This window comes from Lissotriton helveticus, chromosome 10 (genome assembly GCF_964261635.1).
Source record: "Lissotriton helveticus chromosome 10, aLisHel1.1, whole genome shotgun sequence".
In the NCBI taxonomy this organism is placed as follows: Eukaryota; Metazoa; Chordata; class Amphibia; order Caudata; family Salamandridae; genus Lissotriton; species Lissotriton helveticus.
In genome coordinates, this window is record NC_136071.1 from 889,624,639 (window position 1) to 889,648,003 (window position 23,365).

Below are 23,365 nucleotides of genomic sequence, written 5' to 3' on the forward strand. Positions count from 1 at the left end.
GTCAATGCTGGTCCTCAGGTCTCCCTCCTTCTTAGCCACGAAGAAAAGAGGGGAGGACACCGGAGACCGGGAGTGGCGTATGAACCCGTTGTTCAGGTACTCATCCAGGTATGAGGGTAGATGGTCGGTCTCCTTCTGGGTGAGGGAATATATCCGACAGCATGGAAGCGTGGAACCGGGAATCAGGTCTATCCTGCAGTCAAAAGACCGATGAGGAGGCAGAATGTTGGCTCCTTTCTTGTCGAATACGTCCGCCAGGTCTAGATAGGCCTCTGGTACGTCTGCTTGGGTGAACACCCCCATGCCTTGCAGGGGCAACGAGTGTGCTTGTATGGTACGAAAGCCAACGGAAGCCTCCTCTGTATAACAAGCAGTGTTGCAGTGTTCTGAGTCCAGGGTTATGGCTCTAGATACCCAATCGATCCGAGGGTTATGGTTTACCAGCCATGGTAGGCCCAGTATGACCTTGAACTGTGGTGCATCGTCGAAGTCAATGGTTTCGGTGTGGTGGTTCACGAAGGACATTACCATTTCTTCCGTCTGGTGCCTGATGTAAGGCTGGTTCCGTCCACCGCCTTGACGGTTTCCGGTACGTCTTTAGGTATCGTGGTCATACCCAACGTTTGCGAATACTGAGTGTCGATAAAGTTACCGGTTGCTCCGGAATCCAGTAAGGCGGTTACCAGCCATTCCTTGCCTGTCTGATTCCGTAACGTCACCTCCACACCCACATGATGGCTGCCATCCAAAACTGCAGGGATCACCATTTTACAGGACGAGAAACCCAGTAGACTACTGGGTTGTCTCGTTTCCCGTCTTGTCTCCTTTGTTGATGGGTAAAGCAAACGGCCTTCTTCCTCGTGTGCGTGTGGGCTTCACTGGGCATTCCCTAACGAAGTGCCCGCTTTTGCCACAATACAGGCATTGGTTCTGTTTCCTTCTCTTCTCTCTTTCCATGCTGGTGAGCGGACCGCGTACTCCTCCTATCTGCATTGGTTCCGGGGCGTCGCTAGCAGTGGTTGGCTCGTCTCTGCTTTTGTCTGTGCCTTTATCCCCAAACGACAGAAAGCGATTGTCGCTCCCTTTCCCTCTTTCGATTCTTCGTTCTTGTACTCTGTAGTTTACCTTGATTACGAGGTCTATGAATGGTCCTATTTTCTCAGGTGGATCAGGCATCTGCGAGAATAAATTCCCCTTCCTTTCCTCCTCCAACCACCCCTCACTCCTCCTATCCCAACTCATCCTCACACCCACCGAATCACAACACTCCTCACCCAGATTCCCCTTCCTTTCCTCCTCCACCCCCTCATTCCTCCCCTCCCAATTCAGCCTCACACCTTCTGAATCTCACTTTCCCCCACACCTCTTCTCCCAACTCATCCTCTCCCTCGCTGAACCATATTCTTCCCATTATCCCCCCTCTCACTCCCACACCAATCCACAACTGTACCTCCTTGCTATCTCAAAACTTCTCATCCACAGATGTCCCTTCTACCCCCTACCCCGACATGCCACTCCTTCTCCCATACAACTACAGCCCTCCCTGCTCCCCTACCTGCTTCGGCTCTTCTCCTCCTCAGATCAGGCCTCCTGCCTGCATTTGCTCATTGCCTCCTCAGAGCAGACCCCCGTCCGCAGCTAACTCTGAACCCCATTTGTCCTCCTCCCCCCCACACCATATTTACCCCCTCACTCTTATCTCAAACTCCCTTCGCAACATCGAACGTAACCTCACCACCTTTACCAGAGATCTCTCTCATCTCAGGAACGATGTTCTCAACTTCAAATCCAACGACCTCCCTCCCCGAAAAAACACCGCCAGCCCTAGTCTAATAAACCCCACCGCATCTAAAACGTGGAAAACAAATCCCTTGCTTTGCCGGGCTCAAAGACCACTCCGCACCACTTGCACCCTCTCTCACCAGGAGATTTCCGACCTTCAAAATTCCTACCCTCCTTACTCACCAACCATGTACACGCCTCCCACCTTCTCAAGCATCCCCGTCATATTGGGAACCAGTCGTACTCCCCCTTCACCTGTCTCACCTAAACCCCCTCCTCATCTCACCTCCATTCATACCCTCCCATCTCCCAAACCCACTCCCAAACCCCTCACCTGCATGCTTGTTAACTGCCGCTCCGCTGCCCGACATGCCATAGAAATCTCTGAAACCATCCTTAGCGAATCCATCGACATTGCGTTCCTTACAGAATCCTGGCTTAATGAACACTCTACTAGCATTCTTGACCTACTCTCACCCCGGGCTACTCCATGATGAGGAAAGATAGACCCATCCGAAAAGGCGGTGGTGTAGCCATCATCTTCAAAGACGAACTACAGCTCTCCCTTATCAATAACGCCGAATATGCCTCCTTTGAATACCTTGTAGCCGAACTCAAAATACAGGATTCCCCCCCCCCCCATCCGCCTTCACAATATATATAATCCGCCTGGAAATCACTACCCATTCATCGACGAGCTATCTAACCTTCTTACGCAATCCTCAATTTCCAAATCTAAAAACATCTTCCTGGGAGACTTTAACCTCCATTGGAATGATACTAAAGATACCTCAATCTCCCTCCTGTATGACCTTCTCGAAATTAATGACCTCAAACAAACTGTCAGTCACCAACCCATTCCAAAGGAGCCACCCTTGACGCTATCATTACCAGCAAAGATCTAGCCCTCCTATCTAACATCATTCCCATTGACTGGTCTGACAATCACCTTATCCTGTTCTCCATAAACAACTCTGCCTCCACTCCTCGTCCAAAACTATTAAACCCATGAAACTGATCAGAAATCTCAGTCATATCCCTCCCGACTTACTTGAATCCAAACTTCAGGCCCAGCTTCTCGCTATCCCTCCTTCCCTCAACACGAATGAACTAACCGAACAATATAACAAAGCTGTCACTGCTACCCTTGACCTTCTAGCACCACTCAAACTCAAAAAACAAAGAAATATCCCCTCCAAATCATGGTTTAACACAGACCTAAACATTGAAAGACGTAGACTCAGACTGACTGAAAGATTATGGAGACAGGACCCCTCTCCTTCTAACCTGGCCAGCCTCAGACTTGCTAGATCGTCCTACAAAAAGCACATCTTTAGACAAAAAACTTCCTTCCTCAGATCACAACTAGATCGAGCTCAGAATAGGCCAAGAGAACTATTCAACATTGTGCGCAATCAAACTGCTTCCGCTCCCCCTGTCCCACTGGCCTCGAAGACTAGATGTGAAGAAATAGCTCTATTTTTTTCAGACAAAATTAAACTAATTGAGCAATCCTTCCTCTCTACTGCGATCCCTACCACCAATCCGAACACCTCTCTTAATATCCCACCCTCCATCAGAACTCCCCCTACACCCTCTACGGCCCATCATAACTCTGATCTCCCTTACCCCTCCTTGCCCCCCAATTTCCTGGACTCCAATCATCCTAACTCTCTTACTAATAATAATGCAGCTTGGCTTAACTTCCAGCCAGTCACAGAAAGAGACGTCTTTAACATCATTTACAAACTCAAGCCTTCCTCCCACACCAAAGACCCTCTTCCCTCCAAACTTGTCGAAAACCTCAAACATATCATCACCCCTACCTGGACCTCTATTATCAACAGCTCCCATGCCACCGGTTGTGTCCCCAACTCATTGCAACTAGGCCAAATCACCCCCATTATCAAAAATCCTTTGGCAGACCCAAACGACCTCAATAACCTTCGTCCCATCTCCAACCTTCCCCTTCTTTCTAAAGCCCTGGAAAAATGTGTTATTCTCCAACTAGAGAGACACATTGAACACTTTAACTTACTAGACCCCTTCCAATCTGGCTTTAGGAAAGGATGCAGCACTGAAACCGCCATGCTAAACATTGTTGATGACATCCACCACTCACTCGACAATGGTGAATCTAGCCTTCTGATCCTCCTTGATCTCTCTGCAGCGTTTGATACTGTTAACCACTCTACTCTACTCAATGTTCTTAGAGATCGATTCGGCCTAAATGGTATGACACACAAATGGTTCGTCTCATACCTACAACACCGTTCTCAACAAATCAAAATCTAAAATTGCCTATCTAACCCTACCTCCATCTCCTTAGGAGTTCCGCAAGGATCCATCCTCTCTCCCTCTCTCTTTAACCTTTTCATGGAACCCCTCACACTCATTCTTAAACAAGCCGGGATCAACTACCATCTCTATGCCGATGACACCCAACTCTATTATAAGATTAAAACCCATGCTGACATCCTTCACCTGAACAACACTCTCATCAAGATTCAAGCCTAGTTCCACACTAACCACCTCAAACTCAACCCTAAAAAAACAGAAATAATTCTTTTTTCCCCTAAAAACAACCAGCTCCCTATTCAGAATTGGATCTCTGACCTTAATGCCCTCAACTGCTCCTTATCTTTGTCCTCCTCAGTCAAATCACTAGGTATCTCACTTGACGACCTCCTAACCCTCAAGACACACATCAATAATTCTGCCAAATGAGCCCTCTTCACTCTCCGCCACCTTAAGAAAATCAAGCCCTTCATCCCTATCGATGATTTCAAACTAGCAGTCCAATCCCTTGTTCTTTCTCGCATTGACTATGGCAATGCCCTTCTCACCGGAATTCCCAAGATCCACCTCGCACCGCTTAAATCTGTGCTGTACCTTGCAGCTAGGCTTACCTCAGACTGAAAGCGATTCGACCACATCTCCCCTACCCTTAAAATCCTTAAATGGCTCCCAATTGAAGGTAGATCCACGTACAAAACAGCCTGCATTACGCACAAAATTCTCCATCAGAATACACTGACCTACCTCGCTAACAAACTCACAAAAGCCGGTTGCTACCGTTCCTTGAGAAGCACAAACACCTTCCTTCTTATCCCCCCCCTTCAAAAAAAGAAAACCACCCAGTCTCGGTCCTTTTCCGGCAACGCTCCATGCATTTGGAATGCCCTTCCAACGGACCTTCGTTGCAACCCTTCCTACCCTTGCTTCAAAAAAGAACTCAAACTACACCTCCTCAATAAATATTGGGGACCATAATCCATATCTGCTATCTTTCACTGGCCACATCTGTCCGACCTCAGATACATCCGCCCTCCCTTCTTTTCAGCCTTACTTCGCCCTTCCTCCTCGTCACTTCCACCTCCCTGTTTACCACCTTCACTCCTCCCTGCACCCCCCCTGCCCTTGTCCTCCGTCTGCCCTCATTTCTGCCCCTCCTGCTCTCGTCCTTACAAACCCAATCTGGCCACCAACCTCCCTATCCTCCTCTGCAATTTTTCGGCTCTCTTTTCAATGTATGCCTGGTTATTTTTGATTATCACATCTCCCACTTTTCGGTGTTCTTATTTCCCATATTTATCATTTTGAAATATGTCTGGCGGAGACTTATATGTTGTTTATACTCATTTATGCTATGTATGACCCATGTCTTACTGACCTTCTTGTCTCAAAAATGTAAAGCGCTCTGATACCCCTAAACACTCTATGTGAAAAGCCAACCGCAAATTAACTCACCAGGCTTGTGAACACCACGCAGCCAATGAAAGTATAGGTGCTCCAGTAAGAACAAACTAAGGTAAGCGCTCCTGCGCGGTTAACATAAAGCAAGGATAAAGCGTGACAGTGTGTTTCTGTATGCTCTCAGAGCAGCGCTCCGTTGCGGCAACGTAGAGCAAACAAACACACCCCTGCTTGTGTTTTATGAACAAAAAAAAAAATCGCTCCAGCGCGGTTTATAATGTACAGTAAATAAGCGCTCCAGCGCGAGTATCACTGTCCCCAAAAACAAAGCGCTACAGCGCGAGTATCAATGACCCCAAAAACAAAGCGCTCCAGCGTGGAAAAGAGTAGCCCAACGTAATAGCGCTCCTGCGCGTACTGGGCATGCAACAAAACAAAATCGAGCGCTCCAGCGCGGTAATGTATGCCCAAAATAATAGCGCTCCAGCGCGGAAATGTATCAGAACAGAAAGCGACCCTGCGCGTAAGGAAAGCCTCACCAGCCGGCAAGGAAAGGATACCTGAACGTGCTCCAGCGCGGGAGTCCGGAACGGGTGTTTCCGAGGTAGCGGAAACCAAGCTCAAACGCGAGGAAACAGGCGTTCCCTGTGTCTTCCTCTTGAAAGCAGGCTACAGCTTGCATCTGGATACTGGCAAGAATCCGAAGCAACGAGCCGGCGGGAAACGCAGAGTTTATGCGTGTCCCCCGGAAGTGCTTCATTGCAGAGGAAGGACCGTCAACAACTAGACCGCTACTGGGCTTCGAAACCAGAAGTGAGTATACGGACTGCTGCTCGTGTCTAGAGGTGACTACGGAACGGCTAGGCGCCGTAACATGACAGCCGAGCTGTGATGACTGCGGCCATGAGACCGGTCCCTGTCCCTCCTTCCGGACCAGGAACCTCGAGTGGCGCGGGGCCAACTGCCGGAGCTCGAGGCGCTTACGGGACCGCTCCCGCCTAGCATTCGACGTCAAGACCCAGCAGTCAGGGCACGACTTGTCATCGTGGTCGGGCCCCAGGCAACGTAGGCACCGGCGGTGGGGGTCAGTAACATCAGTCGGTTGCAGTCGGCACAGGGCTTGAACCCGGGCATCCCTACAGGCACCAATGGAGTCGTAGACTCGAAACGGATCCAAAAAGGATCGAAAAAGCTTAGTCAAAAAGCGCGCGAGGGCGGCGTCTAAGTACTCCAACGACGTCATCCCGGCGCCGACGACGGAAGCGGAGCCGCAGACCACGCCTATCGACGCGCAGGGGTACTGCTACGCAAAATTTTCCAGATCCAGTCTGACGCCTAGGGATATTCTAAGGTAAGGAATCTAATACTAACCTGTTTCTTTCAGATAAGCATGATAGTTCAAATTAGCTCTACCATGAATCAAACGTTTCACCCTCAGGTTGTCCACAGACCTATTTATCAGGCACTTGATACACAGAGCTAGCTTACAGGCTGTAAAGTTCCTTATTTGTAGAACAAAAACTAATAATCAATTAACGACTACAATTGGTCTTTAATTCTCCATTTTTCTTTTGTTTAGTCTAGTAATCAAATGATGCACAACTTACACTCACTTTGGGGAGGGATGAAGCCTTTTTGTTTGACTGCTGCATCACAGGAACTTGTTGATTCTTCAAACCCACTGCCAGGCTAGTTCTAGGGGTAGGTCGTGTGCTGCAAATAATTTATACAGAAAATGTTGTTTACGTTTAAATACGAGGAGAATTCAGAATTACATTATGCACATATAAAATATCTATAAAGACATTCAATTCTTTTAAACCTTATATAAACATCCCAAAGATACTCTTGCGTCTTCCTTAACCTGATATTTGAATTTCACATAAACATCCTTAGAGAAGAAGCTCAATATTTGCACAGCATGCATGGGAAGCCTTTATATTCATCGCTAGTCAGTGTCGATAAAAAAACAAGTTACTTACCTGTACACTCTGGTTCTCCAGTATTGATATCTTTCATAGATTCAGATGCTCAAAACTTCCTCGTTGTCGAAGTAGGCGACACACAGCAGTTACAATAAGTGTGCAATGCATTATACAGTGCAGCTTAAACAAATGACATTGTTAAGCAATTCACATTGCTTTAGAGAGAACCAAACTGCAGCCAATCAGAGAACAGCTCTTGGATCAGCCTTCTCTTCCAGAACCACCACACCTCACATTTCAAAGCACGAATGTAAAGGATATATGGAGGAGGTATCAAATGTGGTGAGCACCTGAAAGGATAGGGTCGCATGCAAATCCATAAAAGACATCAGTACCGGAGAACCATGGTGTATAGGTAAGTACCTTGATTTTACATCAGAATAGAATCTTTCATTATATATATATATATATATATATATATATATATTTTTTTTTCCCCCACTGGGCAAAAAATCAAAGGTCACATGGACATTAAAGTTAGCCTCAGATGTATGTAGTACAAAACTAGTGAAATTCAGTAGCTATAATTAGCTGAGCTAATTAAAACTTGCGCCCCGCAATGCACTCATGACATGGTCAATGACATCACTGATGACATCTTCCATTGACTGTGAGGGTTTTTAAAAAGTTTATGAGTCTTAAATATATATACCAAGGTGTATTAGTGAATCAGTGTATGAGTGCCTGTACGGAAAGTTCAGTGGATGTGTGACTTATAAGTGAGTGATTAGGTGTCTCAGTGAAGGTATGGGTGTGTGAGTGGGTATGTTAGTGGCTGTATGGGTAAGTGATTGGTTGTCTGGTTTTGATTAGCCTGAGGAGGGGGGCCTGTGCCTCTCCTCCTATATTTCCACAATGCCCCCGGAACCTGGCCCACCCGAGGGCTTAATAAAGGATAAGCGCGGGGGCCAGTGCTTCAGATTTTTTAAACAAATTTTAGCGAAATTCGCAAATACAGCGCGACTCCCGTCAAAGTATTTAAAAAAAAACAATTTCACCCCTGTGGGACCCCCCCCCCGCCCCTCAAACGGCCTAGGGGGTCAGGGTGTTTCTACCCTGCCCCCTTTAATTTCTTTTTAATGTTTTTTCCTATGACTCAGTTCAACTGAGTCACAAGATGGCTGCCAACACTTCCTGGTTTGAAATGTTGGCAGCCAATCAGATCTCAGGACGAGATCTCTGTGAGGTAGCGGATCCCGAGTGTCCTAAATTGTATATCTGAAAAACCTTTAAATAACTTTGCAACTACTAAACAAATTTACACTATATCAGAAAAAGGCACTTCCTTGTACCAACATCTACCATCCAGCCAAATTTTGTGTATTTCTGTTCAGCAGTTCGAGCTGTAGCCGTGTCTAAAGGTCTTATGAGAATTAACATGGAGAAAGCGCGCTTTTAAACACCCCCTGGTTTTCGGCCCCTACTTAACGCAGGATTGAATTATCCGTATATTGTCCTGAAGAACTTATAGGCACCTTGGGGTCCACCTCATAGCCAATTAATATCGTCATGGTTCCCCCACGCTCAATAATACATGTCACATTGTATACCTAAATAGCGGCAACATCAGCTGCAAATAGAAGTATGAGTAGGTCTCCATGTGAGTGCATAAATATGTTACATGTATATATTGTTTTATGTATGTTTATTTTGCATTGCCAACCACAACTCTTACAATGCACCATAAGAGCGGAGTTGGATTTTTGTATATAGTGGCAATATAAGATGGACTCACTGTACCATAAGCAAGACTTGTTTGTCAACATGTGTTGGTGGTGGAATCAAGTGGTGGTTGTAAATACACTAACAGACTTTTACACTCTCTTGGAGTGCGGTTACTTTCCTTTAGTGGTGATATTTATACATACACACACACCCACAAACATGCACACATATATAGTGTTAATTCGTAGGGGAAAATAATAAGAATAATAAAAAATATAGGGGTAGCTCACTGTAACGAGGTACACCTTCACGAGAGAGTGGACACACAAGACGAATGGTGGCTCACCGATTCCTACCCTCCTTCCCCTCAGGACTACCAGGAACCGTGGCAGCCACTACCGCAAAGGGAGAGAAACCAAAGCGGTGCCTTTAAGTGGGCGTGTACCAACAACGAAGAACCACCCCAGCGTGACGCGGATCTCACGGCAGCGAGTAAAAACCAGGAAGAACACCAGTCGGCGTGGAACTACACCGGAGAAGACGGAGCGAGGAGTGCGGAAGAAGAAGAAGACGAAAACGAAGGACGGCGTAACCCAGGAGGAGAAGAAGACGATCCAGGAGGCCAACGAATTCACGCTTCGCCGTGCCACACTCCCGAGGGAGGAGTGTGGCTATCACAGGTATGGCAGAAGCTTTCGAGGTGGGCGGGGAGGAGGAGCTCAGTTCCGCCATAGAGCCGGAGACACTGTAGTCTCAGTGCAGCCGGTTGTTCATATGTGTAAATAGTGAACCCCTCTCCCCTTGCCTACCTCCTTTCCCTTCACTCTTTACCCTCCACGAAACCTCCACTATTGCCTGCAGTATACAGCACCAGTCAGCGGTGTCCCTCACTTCCCCGGTTCCCCTCGGGATTTATACAGTATGAGGACGTGATAGTAACGGTCCTTCTGTTTCTGTTTTGTTCTATACGGCAACGTCGAGAGAGGGACCCAAGGAGCTGCCAGGAGGGCGATTGCGAAAAGAGAAAGGACACCCCAAAGACACCCTCACCACGGATCCCTCTGAGTTTGCCCGGGAAAGACTGACATTTCGCCGCAAAAAGCTATATGTAAAAATAAAACCTGCCTTACCAAGACGAAGTCTCCAGCCTCTCACTACCTCCCCTGTTACACTCACCTTATTGAAATAAGATGAGAAGGACTGTTTGACCCACTGCAGCATCTTGATTGGTAGTGGCATCTAGACAGTAGAGTCTAGTGAAGGTATGACAATTTGCCCATATGGCTAATCTGCATATATCTGGCAAGGAAACTCCAGCAAAAGTGCTGTAGAGGTTGCCACACTTCTTTTTGAATGAGGAAGAACTTTGGCTGTAAGCGGTGTTCCCACTTTCTCATGACAAAAAGCTATGGCTGCTGATATCCATCTGGCTGTCCTACTTCTTGACAAGACTTGTCCTTTTCATGGAGGTGGAAAAGCAACTAGAAATTAGTCAGATTTTCAATAAGGTTTAGTCCTTTTCGACGAAACATTTGAAACACCTTTTTACATTCAAAGAATAACGCTCTTTCTGCTTCATTTGATGGATTATGGAAGTAGGTTTTCAAAACAATAGGCTCATTAAGGTATAAATCGGTTGGGACTTTAGGGATGAAAGGAGGGTTAGTCATTTGAATAACTCGGGGGCACATGCATCAAAGCTAGGAATTACGAGTCCTTACTAGAGATTAGAAAAATTGTGAATCCTACATGTTCCTTAATAGCGAATCGCAAATTGTGATTCGCTATCGCTGCAATTTGCAAAGGTGATAGGGGGCAAAAGGCCACCCTGATGCACCCCAATACAGGTAAGTGCACATGTGATGCACATACATGCCCTGAGGGCATGTTTGTGCGCCACATGGCACTTAGAAAAATGCAAAAAAGTGAATTTTTCTAAGGATTTGCAAATTACCATCAACTAGAAGTTGGTGGTAATTTGCGAATCCTTAAAGCAGGGTGGCAATTTGTTCATGCTTCCTGCACTGCATTTAGGGAAACGCAATTCGCGATTCCTTGAATGCATTCGCAAAATAGGTAATCGCATGAATTGCAATTCCCTATTTTGCAAATTGCTTTGGGCTTGATGCATCCCAAATAGCTCAATACAGGTCACAAAAGGGCAGATTGTGCAAATCGGCTCATTTGTGACCGGTATTTTGCTTGATGCATGTGCCCCACTGTCTTTTTTAAGGTGCAGGTATGGCAGTTTATTGTAAACATTAGTTCACTAATTCTCCCAGCCAAAGTCAGGGCTACAAGAAGAGCCATCTTCCATGAAAGATACTTGAGCCTTGTGATAGGTTAGGTTTGAAAGGTCCTCCATCAATTAGGACAAAACGGTGTTTAGCTTCCATGAAATCTGCTGGTTTTTGTTTGTTTTTGTCAATCGGAGGGCAATTTTGAAACAGCCCTCTTAAAAATTCTGTTATGAGCTTGTTCGACCATTGGGATCTTTGATTCCCAAATCTACTGAAACTAGATATCGGTGCAAGGGGAACTTTGATTGAGATATGTGATAAGTCACAGTGAGCTAAGCTGAGTAGAGGATGGTAATTATTTGAAGAACATCAATTGTAAAATCTTAGCCATTTTGCCTTATATGCTTTATTGGAAGTGTCAGCTCTAGCTTTAGCTATTATATGTCTGCACTGTTGCAACATATTCAATTGCTGAACTCATGTGCTCAGGAGCCAGGTAGCTAAAATGAGTGATTCTACATTCAGGTGGCTCACCTACCCATTGTTCATTGAAAGCATTTCTGGGACTGGTGTGAGTGGAATGTTTTGCTGTTCCGACATGAGGAGAAGTTCTGTGTACCAGAAAATGTCTTGGCCACACCGGAGATACTAAAACGAGTTGACACTGTGCCCTCTAACTTGTTGAGGATCCGAGGAACCACAGTTAATGATAGGAAGGCGTATGCAAGATTTCTGTCCATGCAATCTGAAAGGCATTCCCCCAAAAGCCCTTGTGGAGAAATCTGCTTGCATAGTATCAGCTTTCCCGATTGAGTGGAATAGCGAATAGGTCTAAGATCGGAATTCCCCATCTGCGGAAAATCTTTGGCAGTTATGTTTGGAACTGCTCCCATTCGTGCCATTCCTTTGCAGATCTGCTTCGATCACCCACCCACTGGTTGTTTGTACCTTATGGATGTTCTACCCTCGAAGAAATGTTGTGATGCACAGCCCAATTGCAGATGTATTGTGCTTCCTTGGATAGGAGTTACAATCTTGTTCCTCCCTGTTAGTTTAAGGAAAACATTGTGGTTGTATTGTCTGTTTAAACCACCACTGAAGATCTTTTTGTTCTTGGAAAAAAAGGATGTAGGCCCAAAGTCACACCCCTTAACTGTAAGAAGTTTATGTGGCTCTGCTTCTGCTTTGACGACTATTCACTTTGAGGTCCTAGAGAGGAGCTCTCCAGTCCTCCATGAATACATCCACTTTCAACACTTAATGTGGTGGCTTGTTGAGAAATGTTAAACCTGTTGAAATGTTGTCTTTTTTATGCACCATTTCATGGCAGCTAACATTTCCAATGGCAGGATTTTTTCTCTGTTAATTCGAGGCCCTAGCTGTTGAAAATTTGAAGACATACTTTTGTCGAACAGACTGCAGCCTGTTATGAAGATGATTGTATTAGCCAGTCATTCAAATAAGGGAAGATCTGGTGTCAATTTGATTTCAGATAGGCTGCTACCAGAGCCATGCATTTGGTAAATATTCTTGGGGTAGACTTTGATCCAAAAGGGAGGACTTTGTTTTGGCAGTGACATCCGGCCACCTTGAATCTGAGATGCCTCCTGGGTTTGGCCATGGATGTGGACATGAAAGTAAGCATGTAGATCAAGTGATGTCATATGATCTCCTGGTTTAACAAGTTGCAGTATATCCTGCAGTGTATATCATTCAGAATGACTATTTTTTAGGTATTTGTTGAACTGTCTAAGATCTAATACCAGTTTCCACTTCTCATTATTTTTCTTTAGGAGAAAGAAGGTGGAGTAGAAACCTGTGTTTCTGTGTGCTTGTGGAACCTTTTCTATTTTATCATTGAGCATAAGCGACTTGATTTCCTTCTTTTACAGACTAAGGGGTAAATGTGACCTCCTTCGAGGTGAATTTCGAGGAGGTTTTTGAATAAATTCTAGGGTGTGACCTTGTTGGATAATGGCAAAAACTAAGCAATCCAAAGGCATGGATCTCCTATTCTCGTAAAGGTTTTAAAGAGTGTCTCTTACGTTCAAGGGCGCTGCCAGTAAAAAAGGTGACCGGTGTTATAGCCCTGTCTCTGACATTTGGAGGACTCAAGTCCTCATCCTTTACCTGCAGATTTCCTTATGTTGTGCTGTCTGGGGTAAGCTTCAGCAAGTGCAGGTTGATACTGCTGCGCAGCATGTTCGTGATATCCCTCTTGATAGTGACTCAGAGGCTGATATCTGGTGGATTGGTAGCATCCTTTGAAAATATATTGATCTCTGCACCTAGCACTACAAAACGTTTGAACACAATGCTGTTGAAGCACCCCTAGGGACCTTTCAGTCTCCGAATCAGCTTTTTTCTGTTGGAGTACATCATCGATATGCTTCTGAAAGAGACTTTCACCATTGTAAGGCATGTCAAACATTGTTTACTGTACCTCTGGCCTAGAAGATGTTGCCTTTAGCCAGAAATGGCATTTTAAAACTGCTGCTCCCGTCATTTGCCTGAAACTAGTCAAAGCCTTGTTCATTGCTGTGTCAATTTCTCAGGACGTTCTTTCTCCCTCCTGAAGAATGGATTTCACTTCCTGTTTCTTGTCTTCTGGCACAGTCAATGAATGGTGCTAAGTCTGACCACAGCTGGCAATAATATCTGCCCAGTATAGCTATGCTATTTGACGTTCTTATGGGCATTGTGGCCATGGATTAAAAATGCTTCCTGCTATTATGCAATCCCTTAGCTTCTTTAAAGGGAGAAACTAAACATGGTTTAGTAGGAGTCTTACATTTTCTTTGTGCTGCTGGCATACTTACCGAAACTAGCTTTGAATGCTCTATTAAACAAGTTGGAGAATTGTCAGGGGCCTCGTATTTCTTACCTAGTCTAGGTATTACTGCATCACCATTGCAGGGTTTTTCATTAGCTTAAGAACTTCTGCCCATATTTGTTCTACTATGGTGTCGGAGTCTGGGCTCCTCTGACGGACTATTGCCAGATCAGCACTTGTCCCCCGTGAAATTCCCTTTATTGTCTCCACAGCCCCCGGATGCTGATAATGCTTTAAGCGAACATGAGTGGCCTCAGACCCCAAGCTACTGGCTCTTTAACTGGGAGAGAGCCCTGAGGTTCGACCCGGCCCCCGGGGCAGAGCCTCCACTGACAGCGGAGTTCAAAGAGCCGTCAGCCAAAGAGGTCGTTGTCTTTGACCAGCGATAGAGAACAGCTGACGCGGAACCGGCAAGCGGAGTCGCGGAGACGTGGAGTGTGGTCCCAGAACGCCATCGCGCCGAAGGAAGACACCCAGACAAGCAGCCGGGAGGCCGACATCACTCCACCGCCCAGCCATGTTCACGGAGGAACGGGACTACAACAGGTGCGTGTGAGATTCCTGGGGTCGGGGAAGATGGAGGACTCGTTGTATACTGGTGGAGGCGGCGGGGACGGTAAAGGTTAGGATTCCTCCTTACCTCTCCCCGGAGTTGGTGCCCTAACCCTGTCTCCACCTCTTGGATTTCCTTTGACTCGTCCAGCTCCCCAACCTTCGTCTGGAGCACCGCCAGTAGCAAGTCAGCGGGGCAGAGTGAAGACCAGCCCTCCAGAGAAGACTAACTTAGTCATATAGTTGTAATTCCCCGTTACAAACCATTTTGTTAAATAAAAACACTGAAGCATCTCTTTTGACTCCCGTGATCTCCTTATCCCGCAACATATGGGTATCGACTTCACAGATTTGCTGGAAGTTTCCTTGAAATCATATGGGAACCCATCATTTTATTGTACTGGCATTGGAAGGTCAAACCTTTTAGAGGCTCTGTCTAAGAGAGTGTTAAAACCCTCTATGTTATCTGGTGGTGAACTGGCTGTTAGAGGCGTTGGAGAGGCTGATCATGGTGTAATGTAGTTATCCCATTCGATTCTTGTAGTTGTTGCCTGGCCATGAGGTATTTCGCCCTCCTCCAGTTGATCATCATCTCCTTCATCCACATAATCATCATGGATGGTAACTGGATGCAGTTGTCATGGTTGGGGAATAACACGTTGTTATGTAGCTTGTGCTTGAAAACTAGGAGAGCACAGTGAAAAACGAACTGAGGACACCAATGGTCGATGCTGTTGTCGGGGTGGAGTTCCTCTTTCTGGAAATCTTTAAAAAATAGTCATTAATCATCTGGCAAAGATATGTGACCAGCGCTACTGGAAACTGCTTCTTAGAGTCTTGAATGGGCTGCTCTTTAAATAAATCCTGATAGGAATATTCCTCCTGGAACTCTATGTTTAATATTACTTTGGCCTGGCCACTATCTTTTTTGCTGCAGTTGTCATTGGTGCAGCCATTGATGAGCAGCTGTCGGCTGTGTCGATGACACAGCAGTCGCCGACAGTTTCCTTGTCAAACCAGCCATCCATGGTTCACGAAGAGAATGTGGCTGCTTTTCATGCAATGGAATAAGTAGAGCTGACAGTATTGATCAACTTTACACATAGGTCAGTAAAGAAGAAGTTGTTCCATGATCAGGTGCAAATCTTGCCTCTCCCCTTATAGGGAGTTTGTTGCTTGATGAGAGAAGAAATCCAAATGCTACCGCACCACATTCACTACAAGAAAATCAGTAATGGTCAAAACAAGGTAGAGGTTCATTAACTGCAAAGATGGTAGCTACGTTATGCTCTGCTTTATGTGTAGATCAAAAAACATGATTGTTTAAAAGGATAGCCTCGATTTGGAGATTAAAGATTTAGTGACGACTAAGACAACTCTGTCAAACCCAGTGTTAATGAACTGATGCATGGGATAGGGTGCTCCAGCAAACTGGGGCTGATGGAGTCTATGAAAGTTGCCATGAGGCTGAGCTTTGTGATGAGGGTCTATGTAGCAAGCTATGTTTGTAGAGGAGATGAGCTTAACTAGTACAGATTGCATTGAGGACTGTGTTTTTGTTTGTAGCCCTGCATCCTATGAAGTGGTTGCATGAAAAGCAAGTAAAAAATCATTCCTATCCAAACCAGTTCACTATAATGAATATCAATATCAAAATCAAATTTCCTAAATGGCAGAATTAATATATTTAAAAATCTTTAAAAAACCCTTGCACAGGGAGGAGCCAAGCCTGCGACCAAGATGGCCGCTTAAGGGCTTGGCTCCGCCGACCTCTCCTACCTCCCACGACATCCTGAGCCCCGTACCTACTCCTTTGCAGCGGAGTGAAAGCGACGCCCGCGGGTGCCGCTTCGAGCCTCCCCCTAGGTCCGGCGGCGGAGCTGCGCCGTCGGGAAGATCGTGGCCTTGACTGCCTGGAAGCCGGTACCCAGAGTGGCGGCGCGGCCGCACAGTAGTGCGTCAACCTCGGCCGCAGTGGGCCGGGAGGGGCCGGCCCGATCTCAAGTGCGGCTGAGGTCTGCCCGGGCACACGGGACTAATGCAGCGGCTGGCTCACACCACCGAGACGACGGACTTTGCCGGCGCCGTGGGAGTTGCTGGAGGTACCCCCCCATCCGCCCAGGGAGGATGCGAGTGAATCGCGGCTATGTGAGGCCCCAGGCTGGGGCTTAGAGCAGTAGTTTATGTAGGTGGTGTTGTGGCGGTCCCTGCCTCCTAATTGCTCTTCAACTCTGCAGACTGAGCCCGTGTTTCCGGATCAGTGGGGTCCCTCCGTCGAACTTCACTGAGGGGTTACAGACTGGTACACAGATATACTAGGTTATGCTAGATTTCCCCCTGCACCTGGCTATTTGGAAGGTACTCGGGCTTCCCCATTAATTGGGGGTAGTCAGTGCTGTTTGTTCTTAGCGGTGAACCCCCAGTAGTCCCGGGCTCCTGTCCATTGCAGATGGAGTTGGTGGGATTCAGATACCTGGGCATAGATGTAACTAAGGACCCGAAGCTGCGATTTGAAAATAATCTCAGGCCCCCACTAGACATCCTTCGAAGAGATGTAGCAAGGTGGAGGGCATTGCCGCTCTCCCTATTGGGTCGCGCAGTATTGTTCAAGATGATGGCGCTTCCCCGTTTTTTATATGCCCTCCAAAATGCAATGGACCCGGTGCCCCCTTCATATTTCAGAGAAGTGGAGTCCCTCCAGAGGCAGCTCATCTGGGAGGGTAGGACACCAATTGCGTTTAACAAACTCACCCTGCCCTGGTATGACAGAGGGATCGGACTACCTGACCTCCGGAAGTATTATTGGGCCTCCCAGATAGCGGCGATTAACCATGTGATCTACGGATCTCCAGGAGATCCTGGGTACGCGATGGATAGGGGTCAGCTGCCTGGCGGAGACTACACGAGAGCCTTATATGCTAGAAAGAATTTGCCCCCCCCCTCCCCCCTGGTGGGACCAGCAGCATATGCAGTTCAGGTGTGGCACACAGCTAATCGGCACCTTAAATGGGATGGGAAGATTACGCTTGCCACTCCGCTGTGGAGCTCTGAGGACCTGGGTAGTCTGTGGAAGTCAAAGGGTTTTGACAGATGGGACCTAATTGGGATTTCGCAAGTCAAAGATATGTGGGGGAAGAATGGGATCCTCACGTTTGAATCGCTGCAGGAAACACACCAGTTACGGGAGAGCGAAAGATTCCAATACTTGCAGGTTAGGCATGCTTTGTTGGTGGAGATTCCCCTGGGGGTCGTGCTTCCAGAGGCCTCCCTGTTGGAGGATCAAGCACTGGATGGTCACCTCCCCACTAGGACAGTTTCACTGATTTATAAAAAACGTATTAACCACATGGAGGATCCGCTGGTCAAAGTTAGAGATCAATGGAGTGCAGATGGCTTGGTACTGGAGGATGATGACTGGAGGGAGGCAGTGTCTTCCCCCAGGGTGGTCGCTGTCCAAATGAGACTAAGATTCGTTCAATTGAAGATCTTACATCGGTCATATGTCACGGGTCCCCCACTAGTAAGGATGGGTTTAGCGAATGATGGGAGGTGTCGTAGAGTCTGTGGAGAGATGGGTACATTTCTACATATTTTATGGCATTGCACAGAAATACAGGACTACTGGGTTAGAATACACAGCAAGATTCGAGAGGTACTGGGGGTGGAAGTGCCGATGGAGGCCCGACGATGTATCCTTAATGTATGGGAGCCGACAGATCTTAATGTGCGAGGGAAACAATGGGTGACACTGGCATGCATGATTGCTAAACATAACATCGCACAATTGTGGGGAGCTACCCAGGTGCCACAGATTGGGAAATGGATGGAAGACCTTGATTGGTGCATGTTCAGAGAGAGATCAGTGTTTGTGTCTAGGGGTCGACCGGGAAAATGGGGGAGAGTCTGGGGTGCGTGGAATTCCTATAGGGGGGATATATGTACTCCTCCGTCTGTCGTTGAGGATGCTGTGACGTTGGATTCACCTGACCCTGAGCAAAATCCTTGATAAAATGTTTGACATGGAACTGTATGCATAATCGTAGCAATCTACTGCCCGTCACTGGATGCCTTTTATGCTGTTTTGTATGTTAATAAAAAGATTTATATAAAAAAAACTCTTGCACAAATTCCTTCAATCGAGATCTCGGACTATTGTTCCTGTGCCCCCACCATGCTCTGTTTATGACCTCACAGATTGTATCACATATGACATGCTCAATGCCAAAATTAACATCAATGATAAAATCTCATATGACATCATTGATGTAAACACTGGGTATGGTCGGGGCACAAGCTATAGTTAGCTCAGTAAACATTAACTGGTCAATTTCAGTGTTTTGTTTTAATTTAAATTGTTACGATTTAACTGACATTTTCACCCAACTATAACGTCACTATCACCTTTGTTTTTTCAGTGAATGTCTAGACGGATGGATAGACGGACAGACAGACAGACAGACGGACGGACGGACGGACGGACAACAAAGTAATCCAAGTAAACTCTCTCAGTATTAGCTGCCAACAACCTCACAAGGTGGATCAGCAACTGTGCAGACGACCTCGCCCCACTGAAGACCCCCCCGTCAGACCCGGCAACAAGAAAGCATCCTGGTTCACCGACGAACTCAAGAGCTCTAAGAAGAACTGCCGAACCCTCGAGAAAGCCTGGCGCAGAGACCCGACTACAGACAACATGACCACCCTCAAGCACGCCACCCGAAAACACCACCAGCTGATCCACACCACCAAGAAAACCGCATTCAAGGAACGACTAGACAACAACGCCCACAACAGCAAGGAACTCTTCAACATCGTCAAAGAGCTCTCGAACCCTAGCGCCGGAAAGAACGACATCACCCCCTCGCAAGACCTCTGCAACTCGCTCGCCTCGTTCTTCCACAGCAAGATATACACAACAGTTTCAGCACACAGCCGACGCACCCTACGACCGTACCAACGCCCCCCACCACCACCCTCCGCGCCTGGACCCTGGTCAACACCGAAGACACCATCCGCACGATGAACTCCATCCACTCCGGATCACCAACCGACCCCTGCCCTCACCACGTCTTCAACAAGGCCGACTCCATCATCGCACCCCATCTCCGGGACATCATCAACGCCTCCTTCGACACCGCCGCCTTCCCAGAGAGCTGGAAGCACGCCGAACTCAGCGCCCTACTGAAGAAACCATCAGCGGACCCCACCGACCTCAAAAACTACCGCCCCATCTCGCTCCTTCCTTTTCCTGCCAAGGTCATCGAGAAGACCGTCAACAGACAGCTGGCCGCCTTCCTCGAGACGAATGGACCACTCGCAGTCCGGCTTCCGAACCAACCACAGCACCGAGACCGCCCTCATCGCAGCCACCGACGACATCCGAGCCCTGCTCGACAACGGGGAAACAGCGGCCCTCATCCTCCTGGACCTCTCCGCAGCGTTCGACACGGTCTGCCACCACACCCTAGTGCAGCGCCTCAACAACATCGGAATCCAGGAGAAGGCACTGGAGTGGATCATCTCCTTCCTCGCCGGAAGAACACAGAGAGTCCGCCTCCCCCCGTTCAGATCCGAGGCCACCGAAGTCATCTGCGGCGTACCACAAGGATTATCGCTCAGCCCCACGCTTTTTAACATCTACATGAGCTCCCTCGCGGCCATCGCACGCCAACACAACCTCAACATCATCTCCTATGCCGACGAAACCCAGCTGATCCTCTCCCTCACCAACGACCCCGCAACCGCCAGAACCAACCTACACGAAGGGATGAAAGACGTAGCCGAGTGGATGATGAACAGCCACCTGAAACTGAACTCAGATAAGACGGAAGTCCTCATCCTGGGATCATCACCCTCCGCCTGGGACGACTCCTGGTGGCCCCCTGCCCTGGGCAGCGCACCCAAACCAACGGACCACGCACGCAACCTGGGCTTCATCATGGACTCCTCCATCTCGATGACCAGACAAGTCAACGCCGTCTCCTCGTCATGCTTCAACATCCTACGCATGCTACGTAAGATCTTCCGGTGGATCCCCACTGAAACCAGGAAGACGGTCACCCAGGCCCTCGTCACCAGCCGACTGGACTACGGTAACTCCCTCTACGCCGAAACCACAGTCAAACTTCAGAAAAGACTCCAGCGCATTCAGAACGCCTCAGCACAACTCATCCTGGACATCCCTCGACACAGCCACATCTCCGGACACCTGAGAGACCTGCACTGGCTCCCGGTCAGCAAGAGAATCACGTTCCGACTCCTCACCCACGCACACAAAGCTCTCCACAACCAAGGCCCCAGATACCTCAACGACCGCCTGACCTTCTACACTCCCACCCGCCAACTACGATCGACCAGCCACGCCCTCGCCGCCGTCCCACGCATCCGAAGAGCCACGACGGGAGGAAGGTCCTTCTCCTACCTGGCTGCCAAGACGTGGAACTCCCTCCCCATCCACCTCCGCCTGACCCAGGACCACCTCTACTTCAGGAAGCAACTAAAGACCTGGCTATTCGAGCAGTAGAGGACCCCCCCAAGCGCCTTGAGACCCTCCGGGTGAGTAGCGCGCTATATAAATGCTTTGATTGATTGATTGATCAATGAGTATGAACTTTATTTCAATGGCATCCCACAAGGCATTTTGGCCTCCGGCAGCCTGTGATCAAAGCTGCTGGAGGGAGAAACAAGTCATGGGACGCTGTTAAAATACAGTTCATACTCATCGCAACTGATCCAGAGAGAGCATTTACTTGGATTGCTTTGTTTTAAAGATTTGCTAGTCTGCTTCTCCAGCATCACACTTCACCCTGACTGGTTTAGGCACTGCAATGAAGCGTTTGTCTGAAGGATATATATATTTTAATATATAAGCAAAGGTTATACAGACCTTATAGTTAGGTGAAAATGGCAGTTAAACATACCATTTTAAATTAACAAAACCACTAAAATTCACCAGTTATAGATATCACAAGTAACTATAACTCGTGCCATAAGGTCACTATGACTCACACCCACGCCATGCACAGTTTACTCAATGATTTCATTGCAAATGTTGCAGTGATATTATCAACGTCATACAACATGTCATGAGTGATGTGATATGATATCCGAGGTAAGTAGCAGTGCATCGCGAGGGTGCAAATATTAGTCCTCTCTCCCTTATTTAATTGGTTTGGCCCCTGGGGATTGGGATCCCCAGGGACTAATAAGGCTCGGTAAGGTGGGGCCGTGTGGCAGCCCTCCCATTTATTATATTTGGCCCGTGGTATTGGGTCCCAAGGGCCTAATAGGGCTCAGGGAGGAGGACTGCACCCCCACCATCTCTTAGATATTGGCCAGGGGGGTGGGGTACCAGGGGTCCAAGAGGATTGTCCCTGTTGCCAACTCCCTGCTGTGCACAGCCGAAGGCCGAGTGAAGTGTGGAGTTGACTGCTTTGGGAGGGGGGAGGGCACAGGGCCTGGCTGCAGGCCAGGTCCTGCGCCCAACACTCCACCATGCACGGCGCCAAAGGGGAAGTTGGCTTTACATATGGTAATAAAATAGTACTTTACTTTAAAAACAAACCCTATAAATTCAGTGAAAAAAACAAAGGTTAAAGTAACATTATAGTTAGGTGTGATAAAAAGATCTGTTTTTGTTTAAAAATCAAAACTTTAGAAAATCACTGAAAAAAAACAAAGGTTGAAGTAATGTTATGGTTAGGTGAATAGGTCTGTGAATTAAAAACCTTCACATTATTCATAGCTATTTTGTACTTACTTTCAGGCCTCTAATGTCGTACTAATTTATAGAATGTGTGCAAAAAAAGCTTGGATGATGTCATAAAGGATGTTAAAGAACACATCTTGAGTGAATTAATATGTGACGTCATAAGGGTGCAAGTTATAATTAGTTCTGCTAACTATAACTGGTGAATTTCTGTGATTTTGTTTAGTACAAAACGTTAATGTCACTGACATTCACCCAACTATAACGTTACTTGAACCCTTGTTTTTTCAGAGAGAAAGAGAGGGAAAGAGAGTGTGTGTGTGTGTGTGTGTGTGTGTGTATAGAGAGAGAGAGAGAGAGAGAGAGAGAGAGAGAGAGCGAGTGAGAGAGAGATAGACAGAGAGAGATAGATATCTTAAGGTCACATCGTGTTGACGCCAACTCAAAGCCCTTTCCTCCACATATCTGCAGTACCAGTCTCTTTCTCCCACTCCTGCTGGGTTTTTTTATGCTTTCTTTTTCCCTTCGTCACCGTTTCCCCTATCTTTTCTTCCTTCTCCCCTTTCTCCCTCTTGTTGAGGATTGAAGTCCGACTATGAAATGTGAGGGTCAATGTCCAGGACCTACACAAATTAAGCTCTTTGGGGCATGCATGCAGCGAAATAGCTTAACATTCAGAGTGCTCCTTAAATTCGAAGGAGTCGGAAGAAACCTCTGCGAAGCAAACTCCGTACTTAGAAAACAAACAGAAGCTGCGTAGTGTCACCTGAGGGAGATATTCTGCTGCGGTCTGGGCTGTTGCTGATTCAGTTGGTATAATGCTGCTCTGATAACAGGAATACCAGATAATGCAGTGGACTTCACAGCATATTGGGGACTACCCGATTTGTACATTAATAAATAT

The 23,365-nt window shown here is 47.2% G+C and overlaps 1 protein-coding gene across 5 annotated transcripts in view; it reads right to left on the reverse strand.

Annotated features, from left to right (window-relative positions):
* ULK4 (unc-51 like kinase 4) overlaps nucleotides 1-23,365 on the reverse strand; it is a 2,246,396-nt gene that overhangs the window by 1,838,062 nt on the left and 384,969 nt on the right. For 3 of the 5 annotated variants that reach the window (XM_078663529.1, XM_078663527.1, XM_078663528.1), the window contains one exon: nucleotides 7,086-7,191. In XM_078663529.1, coding sequence (XP_078519655.1) covers nucleotides 7,086-7,191 — 106 coding nt within the window. The remainder of the gene's footprint in view (nucleotides 1-7,085; nucleotides 7,192-23,365) is intronic. The other 2 variants (XM_078663530.1, XM_078663531.1) reach the window with 1 other exon arrangement.